The 21012-nt window shown below is 43.7% G+C and overlaps 1 protein-coding gene across 1 annotated transcript in view; it reads left to right on the top strand.

Annotated features, from left to right (window-relative positions):
* gpc3 (glypican 3) overlaps positions 1–21012 on the top strand; it is a 108597-nt gene that overhangs the window by 43309 nt on the left and 44276 nt on the right. Inside the window, exon 3 of the mRNA XM_069696749.1 lies at positions 16996–17681. Coding sequence (XP_069552850.1) covers positions 16996–17681 — 686 coding nt within the window. The remainder of the gene's footprint in view (positions 1–16995; positions 17682–21012) is intronic.

Raw genomic sequence — 21012 nt, 5'->3', positions numbered from 1 at the left:
CACACACACACACACACACACACACACACACTCAGATGTACGGACACAGCCTAACCTTGTGGTCTGAAACACATCATCCCCAGTTCTACGCAGATAAAAAAAACTCTGTCTGGAGTTTCTATCCTCTGCTTCCAATAATGTACTCCAACACACACACACACACACACACACACACACACACACACACACACACACACACACACACACACACACACACACACACACACACACACACACACACACACACACACACACACACACACACACACACACACACACTCTGTGTCCTGAAGCTCACAGTATGTCCTGCAACCCTGCCTCCCGTCCTACTGGATTAATTACTCTCCTCGCTGCCTGTGATCCCCGAGAGCGTCTGAGCCACGTTAGCCGGCCTCTGCCTCTCGCTGGTGGGCACAGAGATGGCAGCGCTCACCCATTCATCACCGTGACTTTGGAAAGAGAGACACGAGGGATGGGGTGCGTGGGCGAGTTAGAGTGTGAGAGAGAGAGAGGGAGAGTAGAAGTGAAGGTGAGAGAAAGGTGGTGGGAGAAGGGGAGCGGAAAAAGCCAGCTCCCCTCTGACCGAGGCCCTGATTAAAAATTTAAAGTGTTGCCGTTTCACTGGTTCCAGAGGTCCAGATTTGTTGTGATTCCCAGAGGAGGAGCAGGAGGAGGAGGAGGGGGATGGGAGTGGGGTGGTTGACGAGGAGCACCGGGGCTGTGGGAGTATAGGATTAGGAATGGGGGAGGAAAAGTAGGAGATGAGACACATCTTTACCTGGAGATAAATAACCCGACGTAGCACAGCGCAGGGACTCTCCCCATTGTTTCTGCCCAGAAAACATGGTCACACTAATTTTTTATTCTGCTGGAGACGTCTTTTTTCACTGGAGATGGATGAAGGCCGGGGTGGGAGGAGGTTGAGGGAGGGGGGGTGATGGTAGCGGTGAAGGTTAGCGTCATGCTAATTAATGGAGACGAAAAGAAAAGCAAAGAGAGGAGAGAAAGAAAACAGTGTGCGGCGTGGATGTTTGTTTGTGTCTGTCGGCCTTTGATCAAAACACTTGTCAGGCTGCTTCTGAGTGTTTTTCGAGCCCTATTTGTGCATCCGAGTGTCTCATTTGTGTTCTCGTGTTCAGGGGCGCACAACGTGCTAAACTGGCATCCGCCTTAACAAGTGTGCGTGTGAGGCCCGCAAACAAGGGAGTCCTGTTCTGCTCGTGGGATGAGAGACATGCGTGAGAAGAGGCAGTGAAGAAGAGGAGGAGGATGGGGGGGTAGATGAAGGGGGGGTGAGGTGTGTCTCAGCCATTCAGGCAGTGTAGGCGTATGTCTTTCATCTCCTTTCTCACGCAAACAACAAAGAAGCTCTGAGCGTTTTTTTTTTCCTCCCTCCATCGTGTACAATTCAATTTCTAAAGTCTCACCTATTTATAGAAGCCCAGGTTTGAGAAGTACCATACATTTTGCAGAATCACTTAATTAGGCGCTTGTTTACCAACAAACTCGGTAAACACAGCTCAAAAAGTAAAATGTATGAGCAAACTCAACTGTAATGTAGTGATCTGACAGGAGAAGAGGAAGAGGAAGACGGAGGAGGAAGAGGAGGAGGAGGAGGAGGAGGAGGAGGAGGAGGAGGAGGAGGAAGCAGCTCAAGTTTGTTTTTCCAGCAGTGGAAAAAAAGGAGAAAAAGATCATTATTGCAGTTTCTGGGATTCCTCTCATGAACGACACTCCCCGATTACAAAGAGAGGAAAAGCAAAGACAGACAGATAAGCAAAAAAACAACTTCTGCTTGGTGCAAAGTCACAACATTGTGAGAGGAAGTGGTGGATGCTTATTTACACGATGCCTGCAAACAATGAAGTCAGCAGTGCACACAGCAGCAAGAACAGAGCTGCAGTAATGATGTAATCAAAAACTGTGAAGCACTATATTTTTCAAAGGAACACTTGGATATTATTTTTTGTCTGAGGGTGAGAACATTAAAATACAGAGCTGCAGGGGGGGAAAGCTATTAAACTACAGCCGCGCAGAAGGACTCAAAGTCCTGGGAAAAAGCTAGAATGCTTCATGTTTTTTTTAGCATTATTAATTAATACCTTTTATTTTTGTTTTGTTTATTCCATATCAACATGAGGAAGGGCGCATGAAAATGAACAAGCGTGGGCCCATAAAACATTCACATGACAGTGTTTTCCATCCAGTTGAGCTCCTTTTTCTGGGCAGTTAAGTGTTTATTTGTGTAGTTAGGTTAGGTTATATTGTTATATTTCACAAATACTTTATAAAAATGCTTTAATACAGATGGGTTTTTTTTAGCTGTGAGGGAAGGCTGGAGAATTGCTCGGCGGGGGGAGGGGGGTTAGGTGACTAGTACTTAATGATAAATTATTTTCTCAACTAAATGTTATGAATTGACATTTCAAGTAAGTGCTATTCTACATTTGTCAGGAATAGGTGACTTAAAGTATTCAAAAACCTTTTCTTTTTTTTGAAGGAGCTCTTTTAATTAGACAGCTGTAGCCGTCTTAACATGCCAGTGCCACACACGTTTTACCAGCACCTGGTAGTAACGTAGCCTTTTGTTATTTAATGGCAGTTGGCAAACAACTTGTATGTGCATTACCGCCACTTTCTGGCGTGGTACCACATTACTTCAAGGCTCCGGTGGAAACAAAGGAAAGAGGACATAACACAAAGCAAATTACAATACAGACAAATAATTGTCACGTGAGCCATTACATTCACGGTTTAATTACCACTAATAACCCGACTAACCATCCAAAGACATCATAGTAAAGAGAGTTCCTCATGACTGTGAAATTTACTTTGAGAAATATTATGTTTTTATGTTGTCTGCAGTGTCAGAGGAATTCATTTCTGTACATCCAGTGGCGCACACTGTTAACTGTTAATCGCAAATTCAGCATTATTGATTTTCCAGATGTAAGTTGAAAAAATAGGACAAAGGTTGTAGCACAGCATAATTCAATAAATCCATGGCTACATTGTACTTCCTGTTTGGTGTCATAGTTTACTGTTCATATAGCTAATATTTAATGCAATGTACTTAAAAAAATTATGAACTGGCATATGCATTTAATATTTTACTAGTATTTCTATTGTATGATTACACTGAGCTATATACATTTGTACATGATAGATGGATAGATGGAGATTAGCATATTAGCATAATACCACCTTGCGAGCATATTAGCCATTATTTCACCAGCTGAGTAAAAACACAAAAATAATAGTTCCCAAAATGCCAACGTTTTCTTTAAACAAAATTAATAATATTATCACTTGTAGATATGGTAAAAGTAATAGTAGAGCAGGAATTTTGACAGAGTAGTGTTGTTTCAAATCACACACTGCTGTTCTGCGCTATCTGGAAATGACCTCATCATGTGAACACATCATCCTCCAAAATATCTGCAGCTTTAATTATTCTACTCAGAAATTAACATATTTTTTGTGTCCTCTGTTTAAGACACTCCATAAACATTCCTGTGTCCAGCAGCAGCAATGAAAAAGAAACATTTTTGTGTTCAGGAACAGCTGCAGCGTCCTCAGATGTCTTAATTTGAAAATTCTTCACGCCGGTGGCTCCGCCCCTTCCTCTCTGGCGCCAAGATGGTGACCGTTCAGGGTGGAAAGTGTCCAGCATTTCCCACTTCTTATTTGGAGTGTTTGGAGGGCATCATCCTGGTACTTGTAGTACACTGCATGTTTCTGTACTTGACAGTGTGAACGTACTCATACATTCAAAATAGTGAGTGTCAGTGCACAAGTACAGCATCTGGAACACAGCCGCTGGGTTTCAGACTGCACTTCTTGCCATTGTGAGGGTTGCTGTTATCTGAGGTCTGCTGCCCCTTCTTGTACAATAACAGTGTTCCCCTGATGTTTTCCCCAATAAATTCCTCCGTCACCTTGTTGAAATTTAAAAGGGAGATTATGGCACACATTGCAATGACAATTTTCAGGAGGTGCAATGTTGTGGTAAATTCCAGCAGTGAAACGCATTTGAATGTCCTGTAAACAGGTTTAACCAGACTGTGATGTTTGTTGCTTGAAATTATGTTTGGGCTGCACAGTGGTACGAAGCCAAATGCATTTTTCAGATGTCAAAATTAAACATGGAAACATGGGAATCTCTTCTCTGTTGTTTTGCTGATTGAATTTGGTGCCAATCATGCTTGTGTTTTCAAAACCCTGACATGCTTTTACCTCATTCATCTATTTAAAGTTGATGGTTCATTATAATTAGTAGCCAACTACTGTGCCATCATGCTTAAGAAAATAATTGCCTGCAGATTAAAGGGGCTTGTGGGGATGAAGTGATTTCCTTCTAAACAGTCTTTCTGTGTGAGATCAGAACTCCTCTGCCTTCTCTTTGGTCGAGAGAATAATTGTTGCTCTCTCATGTTTCACAAACTCATAATTTCAAAATCTCAGGACATCTGCTGTGCTTGTTGGAGGAGACACCAGGGGCGTTGTTAGGCTCATTTATTGGGAATGGTGCCATGTCAATATTTTACTGTGGTGTATTAAAACAGTAATTGGGAACAAATACTTTGTTGCATCACATCCAACGTCGTGCTACTAGCAACTAGAGTCAGTCTTGTGGTGATCACAGGGTGTTCGGAGCTCCTCGAATCAGATGCTGGTCAGTAGTTTCAGATGGCTCAGATTAATTCATCCCACTGCTCACAATGTAGACCACAATTTTAAAATATCGAGTGTGGCTCTTAAAAAGTTGTTTGTATTTGTGTCAAAAACATAGACATAAACTACTGTAGTTAAATCAATTATAAGCTCAAGTTCATGTAAAAACCTTTACAGAAAAAACACATGTATGACACATGTTGCAAAATATGATAATGTGGAGAATATATGTGGAGAAGTTTTGACACGGGACTCTACATGAGCTTCACACATTACACCATGAAAATGTTTCCAATGGGCAAAACACATATTTCACATGTGCACAATCACATGTGCGTGTGGTCACATGTGATCACGTGAGTTTTAGCACACGTGATCTGTAAATGGTCACATAAGATCAATTTACTCCCTCCTCGCTCTCCATTAGGGAAATGATTGCATCACGTCTTTGTAAAAGCAATTAAGAGGTTTATCATTATGATTATGGTGAAGTTGTAACTACCATATCTGTATGTACATGTACGTGATAACATAGGAGATTGTAATTGTTATATATCATGCTTTTACAACATGTCATTTTCTTTCTGTTCTTTTTTTGGTAAAATGAATTGAGGAGCATGATCCCTCAGCTGCTTCCCACCAAATACTTTACCAATATTTTGGGAATTGAACTCAAAATGAAACCATGTGTCTTTGTGATGGCATAAAGCTTTGTTCAGGTATTTTCGACCACAGGAAAGGCAATGCCCATGAAACATCAAATATAATACATTAAAATAAATAATATGTACTTTATCCATAGTGAATTGAAGTCTATGGCCTTAATATCTGCAAAATCGATGCATCCAAGGTAACATTCATGGACAAAAATTATTTACATCTGCTTTACTATTGTGTAAGAAACTCACAGGCACAGAGAGTTGTGAGAGGTTTTGTAAGGTCAGGCACTGATGTTCTCATCCATACAGATAAAAAAATGTCAGATTCAGTATCAGAACATGAGAGAAAGTTGTGATGCTGGAAACAAATCTGTTGGCGGATTGTTTCCATCTCTCCAGCTCTCCTGCTTCCTCCGTTTGCTGCGGCAGCCAAACAAAAGCCTGGCTTCTTGCTTGTGAGTTTTCTGTGTGGGATGTTTGAACAAGGCTGGAGAACACTTGTTGCATGTTATGTTCAAATTTTGTGCCTCTTCAGATAACCCGGTTTATTCTCTCTCTGTTTAGACACTCACAAATTTCAAGTGAAGCTCAACAGTATCTCATGATTTTTAATCTGATTTATAATTGCCTCCAGAGTTATTGGCACTAACGATGAAAATATTATCACTACAGAACATGATTTAAACCTGACTCTCATTGTTTTGGGGTTTGTGAGTGCTGGTGGCCTGATGCCATGAGCACTACAAGAAACACCCCTAAATTTGATTTAAGCCTCCACCCTGCTGTGTTCTCTCACTATGTCTTATTTTTAAAAATAAAAGTTTGCTCTTCCAAAGTCTTTTCTATTTCACAGTTAACTCACACCTGAGGTACTACTGTCTCCCCCTTCTGCCAGTGGGAGTAAATGCAAAAGCTCCGTCAGCCTGTGCTTACGTCATCGGCTCCGTTGAGTCCTACGTGGTGGATAAATTGTTCTGAGTGCGACCACCTCCCTGAAATGACTAATATCAGAATGTGATCCACTCAGTCCAATAATTTAAGAGCCACATTATTGGATTATTTTATCCCCATTCATGTTAGCGTAGAGCTAAACTAAAAGTTCAGTCTGGTGTTAGTTTTTGTCCATAGACGATTCCCAGTATGCATTCATTTGAATGTCTCACCAGGCACCAGATTTCAAAACTCACCCTGCGTTCAGCTACCCTTAAAAAGTATGTACTGTATGAAGTAGTATGTATGCAGCTGGGACATACTACTTCATAATAAAAATGTACCTTGAACTTTGACCCTTTTGTAGTAAGAAGAAAAAGGAACAAGTACACTTGCCTTTAATTCTTCTTTATTTCTTCTTCTTCCCTTCCTTCTTTCTTTTGAGGGGCGGAGCATTAGCGCCACCAACTGTCTTGGCGGCTCTGTCAATGCGATGTATTTTCTGCCGATGTATGCTGGCCTGCATACTGCAAAATACGACCGGATGTAGTAGGACATCCTGGTACTTTTAGCATACTACGTTTAACATACTATGTATTGGGACATACTAAATCTTTTTCTGGCGTACTAAATAGTTTGGTAGTATAGATACTGGAATGCAAAGTCACTGTACTGTGAACAGCCCTGTATCGTGCCAGAGCGTGTAATACATCTGTCAGTCCACTAGAGGGTACGTTGACAGGGTAACATTTTGCCTCACCTTGGTGAGAAAAATACACGCATGTATGGACAAGTTCAAAGAAGAAGGTCATTAGACAGTCTGAAGTAGGTTGAAGGTGGTTAGATGAATCAAACCCAGACTCTCTCCTTCGATACCAGGGTTCAAGTTCGTGGGAAAATGATGTGGACTGATGTGGATGTGGACTCTTCCTAACCTAACAGGTAGTTTTTGTGCCAAACTACGACCACATGGTTTTGGTTTAGACAAGACAAAACATGACACTAACTATAACTGAGTATCTGTTAGTGGACTGACAGGTGTGTTACACACTCTGGCATGATACAGAATAGCAATATTACACGCTTTGAAGTGATACTGGTTTGCTGTGAAGTAGAGAGAATTTTCTGACGATGGTAGGCTTAATCAGCATTGTGTGAAGGCTTTAATGTAACAGACGTTCATTTTTCTTTTATCATAGTCCTGGTTTATAGGTTTTAATTCAGTTCTTGCATCACCGTTTCTGACTGTCGAAGATTCCAGCAGATGAAAAGAAGAAGTACAAAGAACATGAGGCTGCATGTACTTTGAGATGAAAGAAGGCTGACGGGGCTGTCAGCTACGTGTGCACATATATTGCCAAAAACACGTGTTGCCAGTCGAATGAATGTCGTGAACTCTATCTAAGCTGTGTTTATACTCAATTTGTCTCAGTGAAGAGGAATAACGAGGAACGATTTTGTGAATTTTAAATGAGCCTTGCAAAATGCTGTCTTTGCTCATTTTTACCTTCTTTGGTTCTTCCTTTGTGGTCGTCAGTGCGATCAGGGATTCCTCCCTTTTACACTTAAAACAGCAGTATACTGATGCATTCTCTGTCATCTTCTGAAGTCGGGCTCTTTGAGCTGTCTTCTGCTTTGTACTTGCTGTTTGACTTGTTGCTGCTCCCCAACATTTCTTTCCTCTCTGAGACAGCTGCCTCCTTTTCTTTAACCAACTCCAAAGCGCTCTTCCCTGTAGCTTTACTCTGATAACTTTCCCAGTTAGAGCGAATTGCCTCAGTCGATCTGTCAGCCAATGCTGTTAAATCAGTTCCCACTCCCTCTTTCTAGTAGCCTCTGGCTGTTTCAGTTATTTCCAGCTGATCGTTTTCCTCCTCACCCACCTGACCTCTCTGCCCTCCTGACTATGCGTTTCAGCCCGATACCTCCCTTCTCGGTGATAGCTATACCGATAAACTGTGAGCTGCTGTTTGCTGAACTGTAGGGTCCATCATTTTATTCCGTTCTTGTATCCTAAAGATCCTTTTAAGGTTGCTTTCTGTGCACCACAAAAAAAACCCCAGCAAGCTCCTTTCTTCCTCCACCACGTTTTGAGACTGCTGCTGGTGAAAAGCTCCATATTTTTGTGTTCAACATCAAAGTCTGTGGCCTGTTATTTCTCCCTGAGGCCACCCGTCCTTTCACAAAGTTAAGACTAAAGTTGAAATACTCCTGCTGAAGTGATTTCTTAATGTTGAATCCTTTTTTTTTTTTCCAAATTAATTATCTTCTGGTCCGTCAAACAAGACTCACACTCATTCAGTGTTCTGAGATTGAAGCTGCATTCATGAGGAGAAGATCAAGTAAACACTGGAGCTCTCACTCTGCAGCTCTGCAGCTCTGTAATGAAACTGTCATTGATGTCCTTCAACCCTCAGGGCTTCAGGCAGTCAATTACAAACACAATCACATACCAACACACTAACACACACACTCCAAGTCCATTCGATCTTATGACAAAGGATGAGAATAAGTCATCTTCAAGCTTTCTGACACTATCAAAGTAGCAGTACGTCACAATACATCTCATATACTCTGCATTATTAAGGTGAAATAAGCCATGAGAGCCAATATACATAAGCTAGGATTAATTATTAACGCAGCAAGGCACTGGCCTTTTGAGTCTTTTATTAAATTCTGCTTGTAATAATTACATTTTGCTCTTATCTCATTTGTTCATTTTGTGTTATTTAGCACACACACATGCACAGACACACACTCAGGCATCACAAGAGGTTAGAGTGTAACTCTGTGAGTGTAGTGTAACTTGAGTTATTCTATTAAAGTCGCACACTTCGAGGTAACATCAGCTAAAACAACACGGTGAAGCAGCCGAGCTTCCAGCAGGGTTCAGGTTGAAGGGACAAAAATCTGACATGGAAGTTTTAACATCATTTTTTTTATTATTCACTGAAAGCATGTTTTACAGTCACGGCTGCAGCCATCCCTCCTGCACCCTCACAGTTTCACTCCATCTCTTCTTCTCCATCTTTCGCAGTCCGTGTTTCTCCCTCTCCCTCACACTGTGCACCCATCTGTTTCAAGAACTTCAAAAACCCTGTGTATCCCCTCGCTGCTTGTCTGTATAAGTTCACTTCACATTTCAGTTCGTTTCTCTTTTATGTCTCGTAAGCCTGACTTCAAAAAGGAGCCAATCTCATCTTTTATTATTATTTAATTGCTTCATGAAATGGCAATGCAAATATTTCTCCTGTAACGTTTGTTTCTATGTGAACACGAGCGTCGCAGAATCGAGCCGATGCACGGGCGTGATGCGGCGCAAGTGTGAAAACTACACTGGGGGTGAACGAGTGTGAGTGTATTCATCTTACACCACAGGATCTACTTACAGATGCATATTGGATTATTAGGGCGTGGATGCTTAATTTGGAGTGCAGTACTCAAGACGTGTTAGTCGTGACCTCCCTCATCTCTGCTCGTATCATCTCCACTCTGGATGGGCTTTTTATTCACGTCCTCAAATCACAACCCTGGAGGGCAACAAGAGCTGTGGGTGTGTTTGTGTGTAACTGTGTCTCGGCCTGTGTGCTGGAAATGAATCCATTATTGGAATAGCCTTTCACTCAAGTATCACTTTTCGGAGTAGTAGGATTCCTGGGAGTCCGAGGATGTTTCTACTGTGTGTGTATTTTGTCTGCGAGGCGAGCGTTTGATTGGAGTGTCAGGTCTCTCTCACCCGTGGCTGAGTTTTTGGCGAGAGGTGTGCGATGTGTCTCGCAGCTCTGGCACTGCTTGACTCCAGCTGCCTTTGAATGCAGCTTCAAAGCCTGCCTCGCTGAATGTTTCTCTCCACACGTTCTGGCACCATTCGCTACCCCCCCCCCCACCCCTTCTCCTCCTCCTCTTCCTCCTCCTCCTCTTCCCCACCAGCTCTCTGCTGTGTTTTTCCAGTTCACTTTTGACCTTGTGTCCTTCCCACCTCACTGTGTCCTCTACTCTGCTGTACACTGTGTCCTCTGACATCGCCTGTTTGCCGGTCTGAGATGGAGCACGACTCAACTTTGACCTCGGCAAGGACCGCAGCGCCACAGAGATCAATGGAGTCAATGGTGACGGGCAGCAACATGGAGGCAGAGGAAACAGCTTGGCTGCTGGCGCATTCTGTATCACCTCTGGCAGCAGTTTGTGTGTGTGTGTGTGCGTGTGGAGTAATAACTTTTCACGTGGTTTATTCATATGATTATTTACCTCAGTATGGAAGGTCAAGCACAAAGCACAGTGAATTTCTGCATAAACTTTTATCACAGATCACAAACAGGTCAAATATCATAGCAAGTAAAGATTTAAAGTAACAACTCTTATTGTCATAGTTTTCCCCATAATTGGTAACTGTAGCATCGTCAAAAATATTTGACCAAAAACCAATAATGTGTTTGTCTATTTTTTGAATACAACTATGTGGCTTTCAGCCCAAGTACTTTTGTTTTACTGAGTAAGTAAATCTTTAAGAACAGCTCACAAATAGAGTTTATAGGTTCATTTAAAAAAAGAAGAAAAAAGAGTCAATTAGCACCTGGAAACTTTAGTTTCTAGCAAATGTTCTTCAGACTGAAGTAATGAAAGAACTTGTTTTGTTCTGTGTTTTAACCAGTGTTTGGTATTCAGTGGCATCTACTAGTGCGGATGCAAATAGCAGCTAACTGAACACCTCTCACCTCAACCTGCCCCTCCGAGTGCGCTACTGTAGAAACACGACGTGCTCCGTGGAGGACGTCCTGCTCACTACGGAGATACGAAGGGCTCAGTCTAAACGAATGGTTTCTCCACCTGCTGAGATCCAACATGTATTATTTAGACCAATTTGCTGTGCTAAATTGGTGGAAAATGATGTGAAGCAAAACTAGTGGAGGTCAACAGTTCTTAGTTACATGTTTTTTACACAAACGAAAACATAACCATGAAATTTATTTTCCATTTCTGTCGATAGACTTCCCCTAAATCCTTTGGTCCTCAGCACAAAGTTAGCAAAACATATTTAGCAGAGACAAATGGTAAAATTATTGCATCAAACTGTTTATTGTTTTCATGGTGCCAAGTTTGAAGTGTACTTTAGAATAATTATTGTAGCTGTGTGTGCACAGCAGTGCTGTTAAGGATTGTTATCAACGTTTCTGTTGAGCACACTTTCAGTTTAACCTGTAAACAAAGTGGTTTAGAAAAGTTTCAAGCCCTGTTAGACTTGAAGATTTCTCATTGGGTGTCCAGGTCGCAGCACTCACTTCGTTCAGTGCAGAAATGATGGTGTACACTGTAAAAATAACAAATTATACTATAGCAATACAACACATTTGAATAAAAAGTATTTAATCTGAGGTGTTTATATTTTCCAAAGAGATCAGAGTGGACTGTAAGTTTAAGAAATTCCCGTCTTTAATTTTCCTCATAGGGAGCAGACTACAGTCAGTAACACCACAGGAGGATTTTTCATTGTTTCTTACTTTGTCCAACTGTGAGGAAACATTTTCCAGAAGCTAGCGGGGTGTAAGATAAATGAATGAAAATAAAAATCTGCTACTGTGTGTGTTTGTGTGTGAGTGTGTGACTCTGTAGTCCTTACACCTACCTTAGACCTTGCCCTCCCACTATAGTTTGCCAAATGTTCACCCACACTGTCACCACCTGGCCACTGCCGTGCGCTGTGATTGCATTGTGTTGATCCGTGTGTATGTGTGAGCGTGCTGGTGTGTGTTTGTGTGTGCGACGAGGTGCTCTCTAACAGATGGAGTAACCTAATACACGTCTCATTTCTACCCCGCTGTCCGCTGGCCTCGTGGTCTGCTGGTGATGCTATCGAGACCTTACCAGCATCCCGTCTGCTTTGTTCCTGGAATCAGCCCACCCCTCCCTGCCCTCCTCGCTGCCGCCAGGGCACCCGGACGTAGACACACGCTGGTCCTGCAGGACAGGGGACGTTAGGTGGAGCTGGTCTCAGGTTACCTGGGTACAGGTCTGAGTGAAGTGTGTCTGGAAAAACAACATAGTGTTTACAGTCAATGAACAGATGCTGCTTTTGTTGTAGACGGGCTCATAAAATCAAAACTGATTGTTCAGGCTGCTGGGAGGTAAATGTTTGAGTCAGCTTGTGCTCATTTCTCGGGCTCAATCCGAGGGCTGCTCCTCAATTTATAGTCGTTATTTCCAGACAACAGTCGACCAATAATATTATGAAATAAATGATTTAAGTTTGAGTTCCAGGGCGGACAAAGACAGTAACCAGTAACATTATTAACACTCTGCTGCATTACAGAAAAATACTGAACCGTAAGAATGAACTTTTAAAATCTAACGTTTACGAAGTGAGCTTCCTGTTAGTGACAATGCTAACAGCAAAAGCAGTAATGATTCTGAATGTGAGGAAACAACCAGCAAGCAGACTGAATATTTAGTTAATTTATTGTAACACAGTTACAGTTCGACACTGTTGTAATGTTGCGGTGCGCAACATTTAGTTAGCCGTACTGAAACTTAGGTTTGTATAGATACTTTATGTCTGACTAACCGAGTCACTGCCGTCTGCGTACACTTCACTTCAGCTGCTAATGTTACTTCTCACATGAGAGTTCCCACAACCGGGGTCCACTGGACAAACACCACACCCAGTTTACCCATAAAGCTACTGTCCTGCTTTCCCTGCAGGTAACAAATGTCTCTCTGAACATGCACAGTTTGAGGGTTTGTTTTCTTCCTGCGACTAAACAACTAATGAAAAGTTGGTTGAGTGAGACTTTTCTCTTCAACTATTCTGGGGCATTTCTTCTCAGTACACTAATAAATCCAGTTAAAGCGATGATTTACTGCAGACACCTGATGAGACATTTGGACCACCGCTGGCTTTATAAAGCTCTTTCAAAAAGAAAACATGTCTAATTACCTGACAACTAATCTGACACGTTGGCTCTGGTGCCAGTCCTCTCTCTGCGTCCTGGACAGGTATTGCTTTGTTAGCAGGACCAGGTGGCAGCAGCTCCGCCATCCGTCTCCGTGGCAGCTAGAGGTGAAACTCCATCAGCCAAATGGATTAGTCTCATTGGCTGGGTAATTTACTGATGTTTTCCTCTCTTGAAGATAATGGGTGTATGGGCCGCTGATTGATGAGGCAGTATGGTGCACGTCTGCCTTCGCAGCACATCAGCCTCAGTCAACGGTCAGTCAAGTCTGGTGTGTCGAGAGCCGCGGAGTTTGACTTATGTCTCCGAGACTGATGGCCTCCCTGAACATCAAATAGGTTCATTTGACAGGCCATTCATAGATTATGTGAGAGCCTGTTTTATGTCACTTAGAGCCTTTAGATGTCAGAAAGAAGTGACCTCGTGGATTTATTAGATTTACTGATAACATGAGATCTGCACTACTTGATCACGGTTTAATTGGTCTCTAAGATTAATGACATGATCTGCAGAGAAAGTAGATATTTTAAAGCATTCTCAGTTTAATACTGAGATTCATGTATCCTCGGCTCCACCATATTTTGTGGATCTGGGATGCATATTTTAATGGCCAAGGAAGCTGAGAGGCCCCAAATCCCTTGGAGTAAACCTTATCTGGCTGGGTGGACAGCGGTAAAGGAGGACAGGCAGAGGCATTTTCCTCCGCCGTGTGTCGCTGATCTGACTGCAAAAAGCCTTCAGTCTCAGGAGAAACAAATTTCCAGCAGCCAGCCTTCTGCCTCCATCTGTGACACTGACAAAATAAATACTACTTCTAATTTTAAGTGTGACCCAATATGTTTCTGTGGTCTCTCGATCTGGTAATGTGCGCTCTTGACCTCCTACGGTTGTATCCAGGATGTCACAGGTCCCTGACATGCAGCCCCTTTCCCCTCCATTAATGGATACCTGATCTCTGCGCAGGCTTTCAGCGATGAAGGAGAGTGAGCAGCACCCACAGGAAATGGGCTCACAATGGTTCTTAGCATGACTCAGAGCCATTGAATTGCATTTATGAAGAGCCCTCTAGTCTTTCTCCTCACCATTACAAAGTGGCTCTCGTGTTTATGGTGTAAGAGATACTACAGATAGCAGCTGAATTACAGGGTTTGATGTAAGGGGATTTCATAGACAGCAAGAAAAGAAGAAGCAAATAGCTTTGAGGTGGATGTACATTTTCCCACTGCCTTCTTGTTTCGATCAATACCCTAAATATAAGAGGCCTCCGCTTGTATCTTCCAGGAATAGAAAATGTTCTATCACTATGCACATCTGTGATTTGTGTGTGTGTCTTCCCTGATTTCAGAAAGTCTCCTTTTCTCCGCTGGCAATCTGCACATCTGTCTGCTCACCGGTCTCAGAAGGAAGTGCCTCTCAGGCGCAGCGGGACACCCGCAGCCTGGAAAACCAAACAGATGTGCGCTGCTCCTGTGCATCCTCTCACACCCACCCAAACGTCCTGAAATGCTTTCCTTAACCTCTACTCACTCGGCAACTGTTTCGCTGAGTGTGCATGGTGTTTTCCAGCCTGCTTCACATTCACACACGTGTAAACCTTGAAATGCAGCCTGCTACTTTCCACCACTGACGTGATTTGAAGGACCAGTTTGTAGGGTTTGTGCGGATAATTTGGCAGAAATGGAATTCATTATTTTCAATGATGTTTTCATTAGTTTCTAATAACCTGGAACTAAGAATTGTTGTGGTTTTGTAAACTTCATGTCTACATGGGGGCAGGTTCTCTTACATGGAAGACACCATTTGGCCGCCATGTTTCTACAGTAGCCCAGAAGGGACAAACCAGCTCTACAGTGTACCTTTTCCTGAAGGCCACTGTAGGCTCTGCGACACACTTGGAAGGGAAGGGGACTGTTGGTGGGAGGAGAATTCAGCTTAGGGAGGCATGATGTGGGATATTTTTTGCCCATATCCGTTAAGCTGATATTTTCCAACTCTTTTGGCTGATTGCACAATAATTATCATTCAAATGCATCTTAATGATCGGGATGAAGGTTTCTTCAGATTGGCAATTCAATTTGTAGTGTTGAAGGAATGTAATGTGGATATTGGTCTCGGACACCTAAAAAAATCCTCCACATTGTGGACATATTGTTGCACCATCCTTCACTCTTGACGCACAACACGCAAGTTGGAGACATGACGTTTAGTCGAGCGTCGAGCATTCAGGCATGATTAAAGATGCATTTTTTCGGCCTGTCATATCAGCAGAAATATTTATTTCAGGCTGATACTGATGACGTGCAGATATCCCTGAGTCAGTTGGTTGCAATCTGCAACCTTACAGTTCGATGCCCCCCCCCCCCCCCCCACACACACACACCCATGACCCTGTTCAGGATAAAGCGGGTATAGATGATGAATGGAGTCATTTTACCTCAGAAGAAGTTGAAATCCTTTTAACTCCATCTGTGTTGATGTGTTCACTATTTCCTCTAAAATCTGTTGTTTTGAGTCTGAATAGAATAGAAAAGCATTAAATAGCAAACGCCCTGAACTGAAGTTTAGTTTCTTATGAATTCAACTTGTATTTGGTGCAACAAAGAGAATAATGTGGTCATTCCTCTGTCTGAGGTTACATAGTTTAAATTCACAACAGCATTCAGTTAGTCATCGTGAAATGGTGGTGTTCATTTCAGATATCTTTCGTTTATATTTCCATCTTCACACGGACTTCTTTTTAGTGCACACAGAAAAGCACATTATATGTCAGCTGTCCAAGGACTCAGAGCTGCGTTGGCTCACAAGCTTCATTTGACCTCAGAGAAGCATGAAGAGAAAGAAATTAAACTACCCAAGCAAGAGAAATGGAATAACAAAGATGAAATGGCGAGCTGTTGTAGCACAAAAACCAATAACTTCCTCTAATGTCCCCTAAACCAGCCCCCCCTCCTCTCCCCCTCCTCCTGTCCTCACAAAGCAGTTCACACGTGATGTAGTGGACTAGCTGTGGAATAAATGGGATTTCACTATCCCTTGCTGTTCTCCTGTCCAAAGCTTAATTTCACTGAGTCTCAGCTCCCCTGCTAAGTTCAGTAATGGAGCTTTAAATCCCCTCTGTTGTTGGGTGCTCACTCAGTTTGCTACTGGGTCGATGATAGAGCTCTCCCTTCTTGTGCCACCTTGGTGATAAGGCTTCACTTTGTGCCTCAAAACGATACCGATTATATTCCCTCCTCACATTGGCCACGCGCCCCTCCCTCCTACACGCCCTGAATGCTTTCGTCCTCACAAGCGTCTCCCTCTTGACTAATATATTCACATTAATACTGTTTTTAAGGATTCTCTGAGCTCGTTTTTAGACTGCTGTTTTCTAGTATTGAAAAGTCAAACCTGGATCTTACTTTTCGTCAGAAGCTTTGTTTTCTCTGTATTTCAAGTGATAATCTGCTGTTGCAGTATTTTGTTTGTGTGTTTTTCCTGTGCATGTGTGAGCGGTCCCATTAGAGAAAACCGATCCAGAGTAACTGGGGAGAAGGGAAAGAGATGCTGTGCGTGGGAAGTTTTCTCTGAGATTGCTAAGGATGGGATCGTTGTTTGGAGGGATAAGCATCTATTTGCGTGTTTCGTGTTTGAGCTAAATTGATGCCTATTTTCTAACAGATTGCCGTAGCTGCAGTGATTATTGAGGCATATCATCACCTTGTGAATGCAGCAGCTTTCAGAAGATGGCCCGAGTTTCACCTCATCTGACTGTTTGCTCGTGTTGCTCTCTTACTTTCTTGCAGAGGCCTTCGACCTGGTGCTGCGTCACGGCCGTAACTCTACCCTGTCCATGCTGAAGTCAGACTTCCCAGGACTCGGAGGTGCGGCCCAGAGCTCGGTGGGGCAGCTCTTCCTGGACATGTCCCTCTACATCCTCGGCTCGGACTCCACGGTGGACCACATGGTGGCGGTCCTCTACGGCCGCCTCTTCCCCCTCATGTACCGCCGCCTGTTGGGGGGCAGTGGCTCCTCTGCGTCTGAGGAGTGCGTTAGAGGAGCCTGGAAGGACTCGGCAGCGTTCGGCCCTTATCCTAAACTGATGATGACACGTCTCTCTCGCTCCCTCCTGGCCACGCGAGTCTTCCTGCAGGCGCTGAACCTGGGCATCGAGGTCGTCAACACCACGGACCATCTGCGGCCCAGCCGAGACTGCAGCCGGGCCCTGCTGAGGCTGTGGTACTGCCCGCACTGCCAGGGCATGCTGGGGCCGCCGGCCTGCAGAGGCTTTTGTCAGGCAGTGATGCAGGGCTGCCTGGGGGGAGCGGCCGAGGTGCAGCCCCACTGGAAGAGCTACATCGATGGACTGGGGAAGCTGGCTGGTGCCATGAGGGGGGAGCAGGACATGGAGGCTATCGTTCTCAGACTGCACACAATGATTAGGCTGGCTCTCAAGCATGCTGTGAACTCCCGCAGCCGCATCAGCACCCTGGTGAGTGTAGCACACCAACACACTTAGTAATGTGTCAGACTGTAAATGGCAGTGTACTAATACATGAATGACCTTGCTCTGGTGTGGCCGCGCTCCTGGAGGTTGTGGTGACACTATGAAATTATCACCTGCAGGAAGTCCAGTGAGTTTAAAGGCCTCCCAGATGCCAAAACACTGCACAGATTATTATGCTTACAGTTTCCAACACTGTGAGGGAGGATTTTTATCGAGGCAGCTATAATCTCATCCTCCATCTCAATGGTTTGCAAGATTTAGATAAAGACAAAGACAAACATCAGTCTCACTCACTTCAGTTGGGGGCCATGAGATTAATGAATTAAATGGCGCATTTCCTGTTTTGGGTCCATCCATCATTTATACTCACTTTATCCTGAACAGGGTTACGGGGGGACTAGAGCCTATCCCAGCTCACTTTGGGCGAAGGCGGGGTAAACCTGGACAGGTCGCCAGTCCATCACAGGCGTGGGGTACAGCCAAGCTGCAGATGTAGGTGGACAGCGTAGTGGTCACTAGGTGTCGGTCAGCTCCTCCAAAAATGGTTACTTCAGGCTCCAAAAAAACAAGATGTTGAGAGCCAAAATGCCACAAAAACAGTATGACACTGCCGCACCTTGCGCTGCAGTATCACACTGCCAGTATAGATCTTTTTTTTTTCCACATTAGACCTGTGACATTTCAGCATTCTGTGCCAGCAGACACATTTCCCCTCGAACACCTGAGCTACAACGTGTTATTACCTCCGCATCCAAACCAGGATTTCACTTTAGACTGCACTGAATTTAAGGACCAGCATGTGTTTTTTTATAGGCACGCCGACAGATCGTCCCAGCACGTCTCGCTGAAACCCGTCTCTCACTCCTCAGCGCCACTGACCCGTTATGTGTGACTTCAGCTGCGATAAAACTGTCAGCTTTATTCGTAGCCCACATGTGAAGTCAGAGGGAAGTGCTCATGAAATATGAAGGCCTTTTTCTGCCAGATTCCCAGAGCTGGATCTGCTTTTGCTTCGCTATATCTGCTGAACTTTTCACTCTCACACCCTCAATCCCCGCAGTGACCAGGTTTCCACTCAGAAGCCATCATTTATTAACACACAGGTTGACCTCACTTACTTTTCAGCACGAGGGCGTGGCTGCAGCCATGAATTGCTGACTTAGGGGGAAATAGCTCGCTCTCTTTCTCTCTTGTGTTCGTCTGTTTGAGATCCTTATCCAAAATTAAAGAAGTCCTGCGGACTCCAGTTGCCGTCTCCACAGATTACTTTACATTGTGTTCATGGCTCTGAGTCTGGTTCCAGTTTATGGGATTAAAGCTGCTATGACAGTGCATTGTTTAGCTCTGTGAAAAGGCTGTGTGTGTGTGTGTCTGTGTGTGTTTGAGGGTTTGAATGTAATCATGCAGAGACACTCGGTTCTCAGCGATGTCATTGAAGGAACAGAGGCATCGTTTCCCCTAAACGCTAATTGTGTCCCACTGAGGAGTCACAGGAGATCAAACTAAATTAGACAGCACCTGATTACTTCCCCTCAAATAAACAGATTAACATTTGTCTGAATGAACTTGGGGATTATTGTCTATCAACCACCTTGTAGAGTCTGGCTTCAAATATGTAATCAAGTTCATTTTTGGAAAGATATTTTGAAAAGAGACCATTTTTATTTTCTGGATTCATTGTTTGATAATTTACATCATAGGGTTCAAAAGTTAGAGCCTGATTGATATGTTGATCGGTTGTTATTTGCCTATCCCAGTTACAATACATCAGTATCCGTAAACAGTGCTGGTAACAAATGTTACAGTCCATGTGTTGTTTGCGGCCTTTAATCTTTGTCAGGTTTTTTAAATGTGGGTCGAAGCCACATTGGACTCTTTCGTGACCTTAATATTGACTTGAATGGCCGTCGATCAGTCTGTCACTGCTCAGCTTTGATGACCAGGCATTTTTTAGTTCATGTCTGTCTCTCTACACCAAAGGGGGCATCAAAGTTAGAAATGTTTGAATCTTACACTGGTGCAGTGGTTAGCTTTGTTACCTTACAGCAAGAGGGTTCTGGGTTCGATACCGGCCTTGGGCCTTTGTGTGTTGCATGTTCTCCCTGTGTGGGTTCTCTCCAGGTACTGATGGGCTTCCTCCTGAGATTCATTTCAGGTTCATAGGTGTGAATGATTTTTATTTCTGTCTGTCTCTATGTGTTGGCCCTGTGATAGACTGGCGACCTGTCCACGGTGTACCTTGCCTTCGCCCAAAGTGAGCTGGGATAGGTTCCAGTCGGGGACATCTTGAGTTTTGGAACATAACTGAGTACATTACATCAAGTCCTCCAACCGCTACAATCATATGGTTCAAATACGACCCACAGGAGTGTTTCCTAAATTAGTGTCCCCGGTTAGGTTCAGGCACAAAAACACTTTGTCAAGGTTAAGCAAAGATAATATTTTGGGTTAAAATTATCACTTAGCGGCACAGTGGTGCATTGGTTAGCATTGTCGCCTCACAGCAAAAAGGTTCGAATCCGGTCCTGGGCCTTTCTGTGCGGAGTTCGCATGTTCTCCCTGTGCTTGTATGGTTTCTCTCCGGGTACTCTGGCTTCCTCCCAACATCCAAAAACATCCACCTCAGGTTAATTGGTGGTTCTAGAAATTGCCCTTAGGTGTGAATGAGATTGTGAATGGTCTTTATTTCCGTCAGTCTCTCTGTGGCCCTGTGATGGACTGGCGATCTGTCCAAGGTGTACCCTGCCTTCACCCTAAGTGAGCTGGGATAGGCTCCAGCCCCCCTTCCCCCACTCCACCCATCCCCCCGTGACCCTGTTCAGGATAAAGCGGGTATAGATAATGGATGGATAGATGATCACTTAAATAATGAGGGTGAAAGTTACGTCTTCCTTAGCGTCATGCAGCGTTCATCGTCATGGCAACAGTAAATGTGTGTTTTTTTTTTTAACTGTCCCAACTTGCCACCATTGTATCCACCCAACCCACCTCCTCCTAACAAGAAAAGACACATTATATAGACGTCATCTGAACTGCGTCACCTCTGCAGCTCACATTCATCTGCCTACCGTGACAATGAGTCCTAATTGACCTCCAATTGGCATTGTTTCCACGATACTGACACACATTACGTGCCACCGCTACGTAATCAGGTGTTAATAGGTTGTGGTCATTTCATGTAAGGTCAATGGATATTAGATGACGAGACACCCAAGACAGCAGATTGTTGTTGGTTACACCAACCACTAGAGGTCATTTAACATAACAACCTAACTGTTCTATGGAGTTGTTACTTGGAGGAAGAAAGTCTCCAACA

This window comes from Brachyistius frenatus, unplaced genomic scaffold, assembly GCF_029030835.1.
Source record: "Brachyistius frenatus isolate BFR_SWC_R1_liver_20210118 unplaced genomic scaffold, ASM2903083v1 Contig_22, whole genome shotgun sequence".
Lineage (NCBI taxonomy): Eukaryota > Metazoa > Chordata > Actinopteri > Embiotocidae > Brachyistius > Brachyistius frenatus.
Note: the sequence above shows the minus strand (reverse complement) of the source record. Positions and strands in the feature narration are given on the sequence as shown.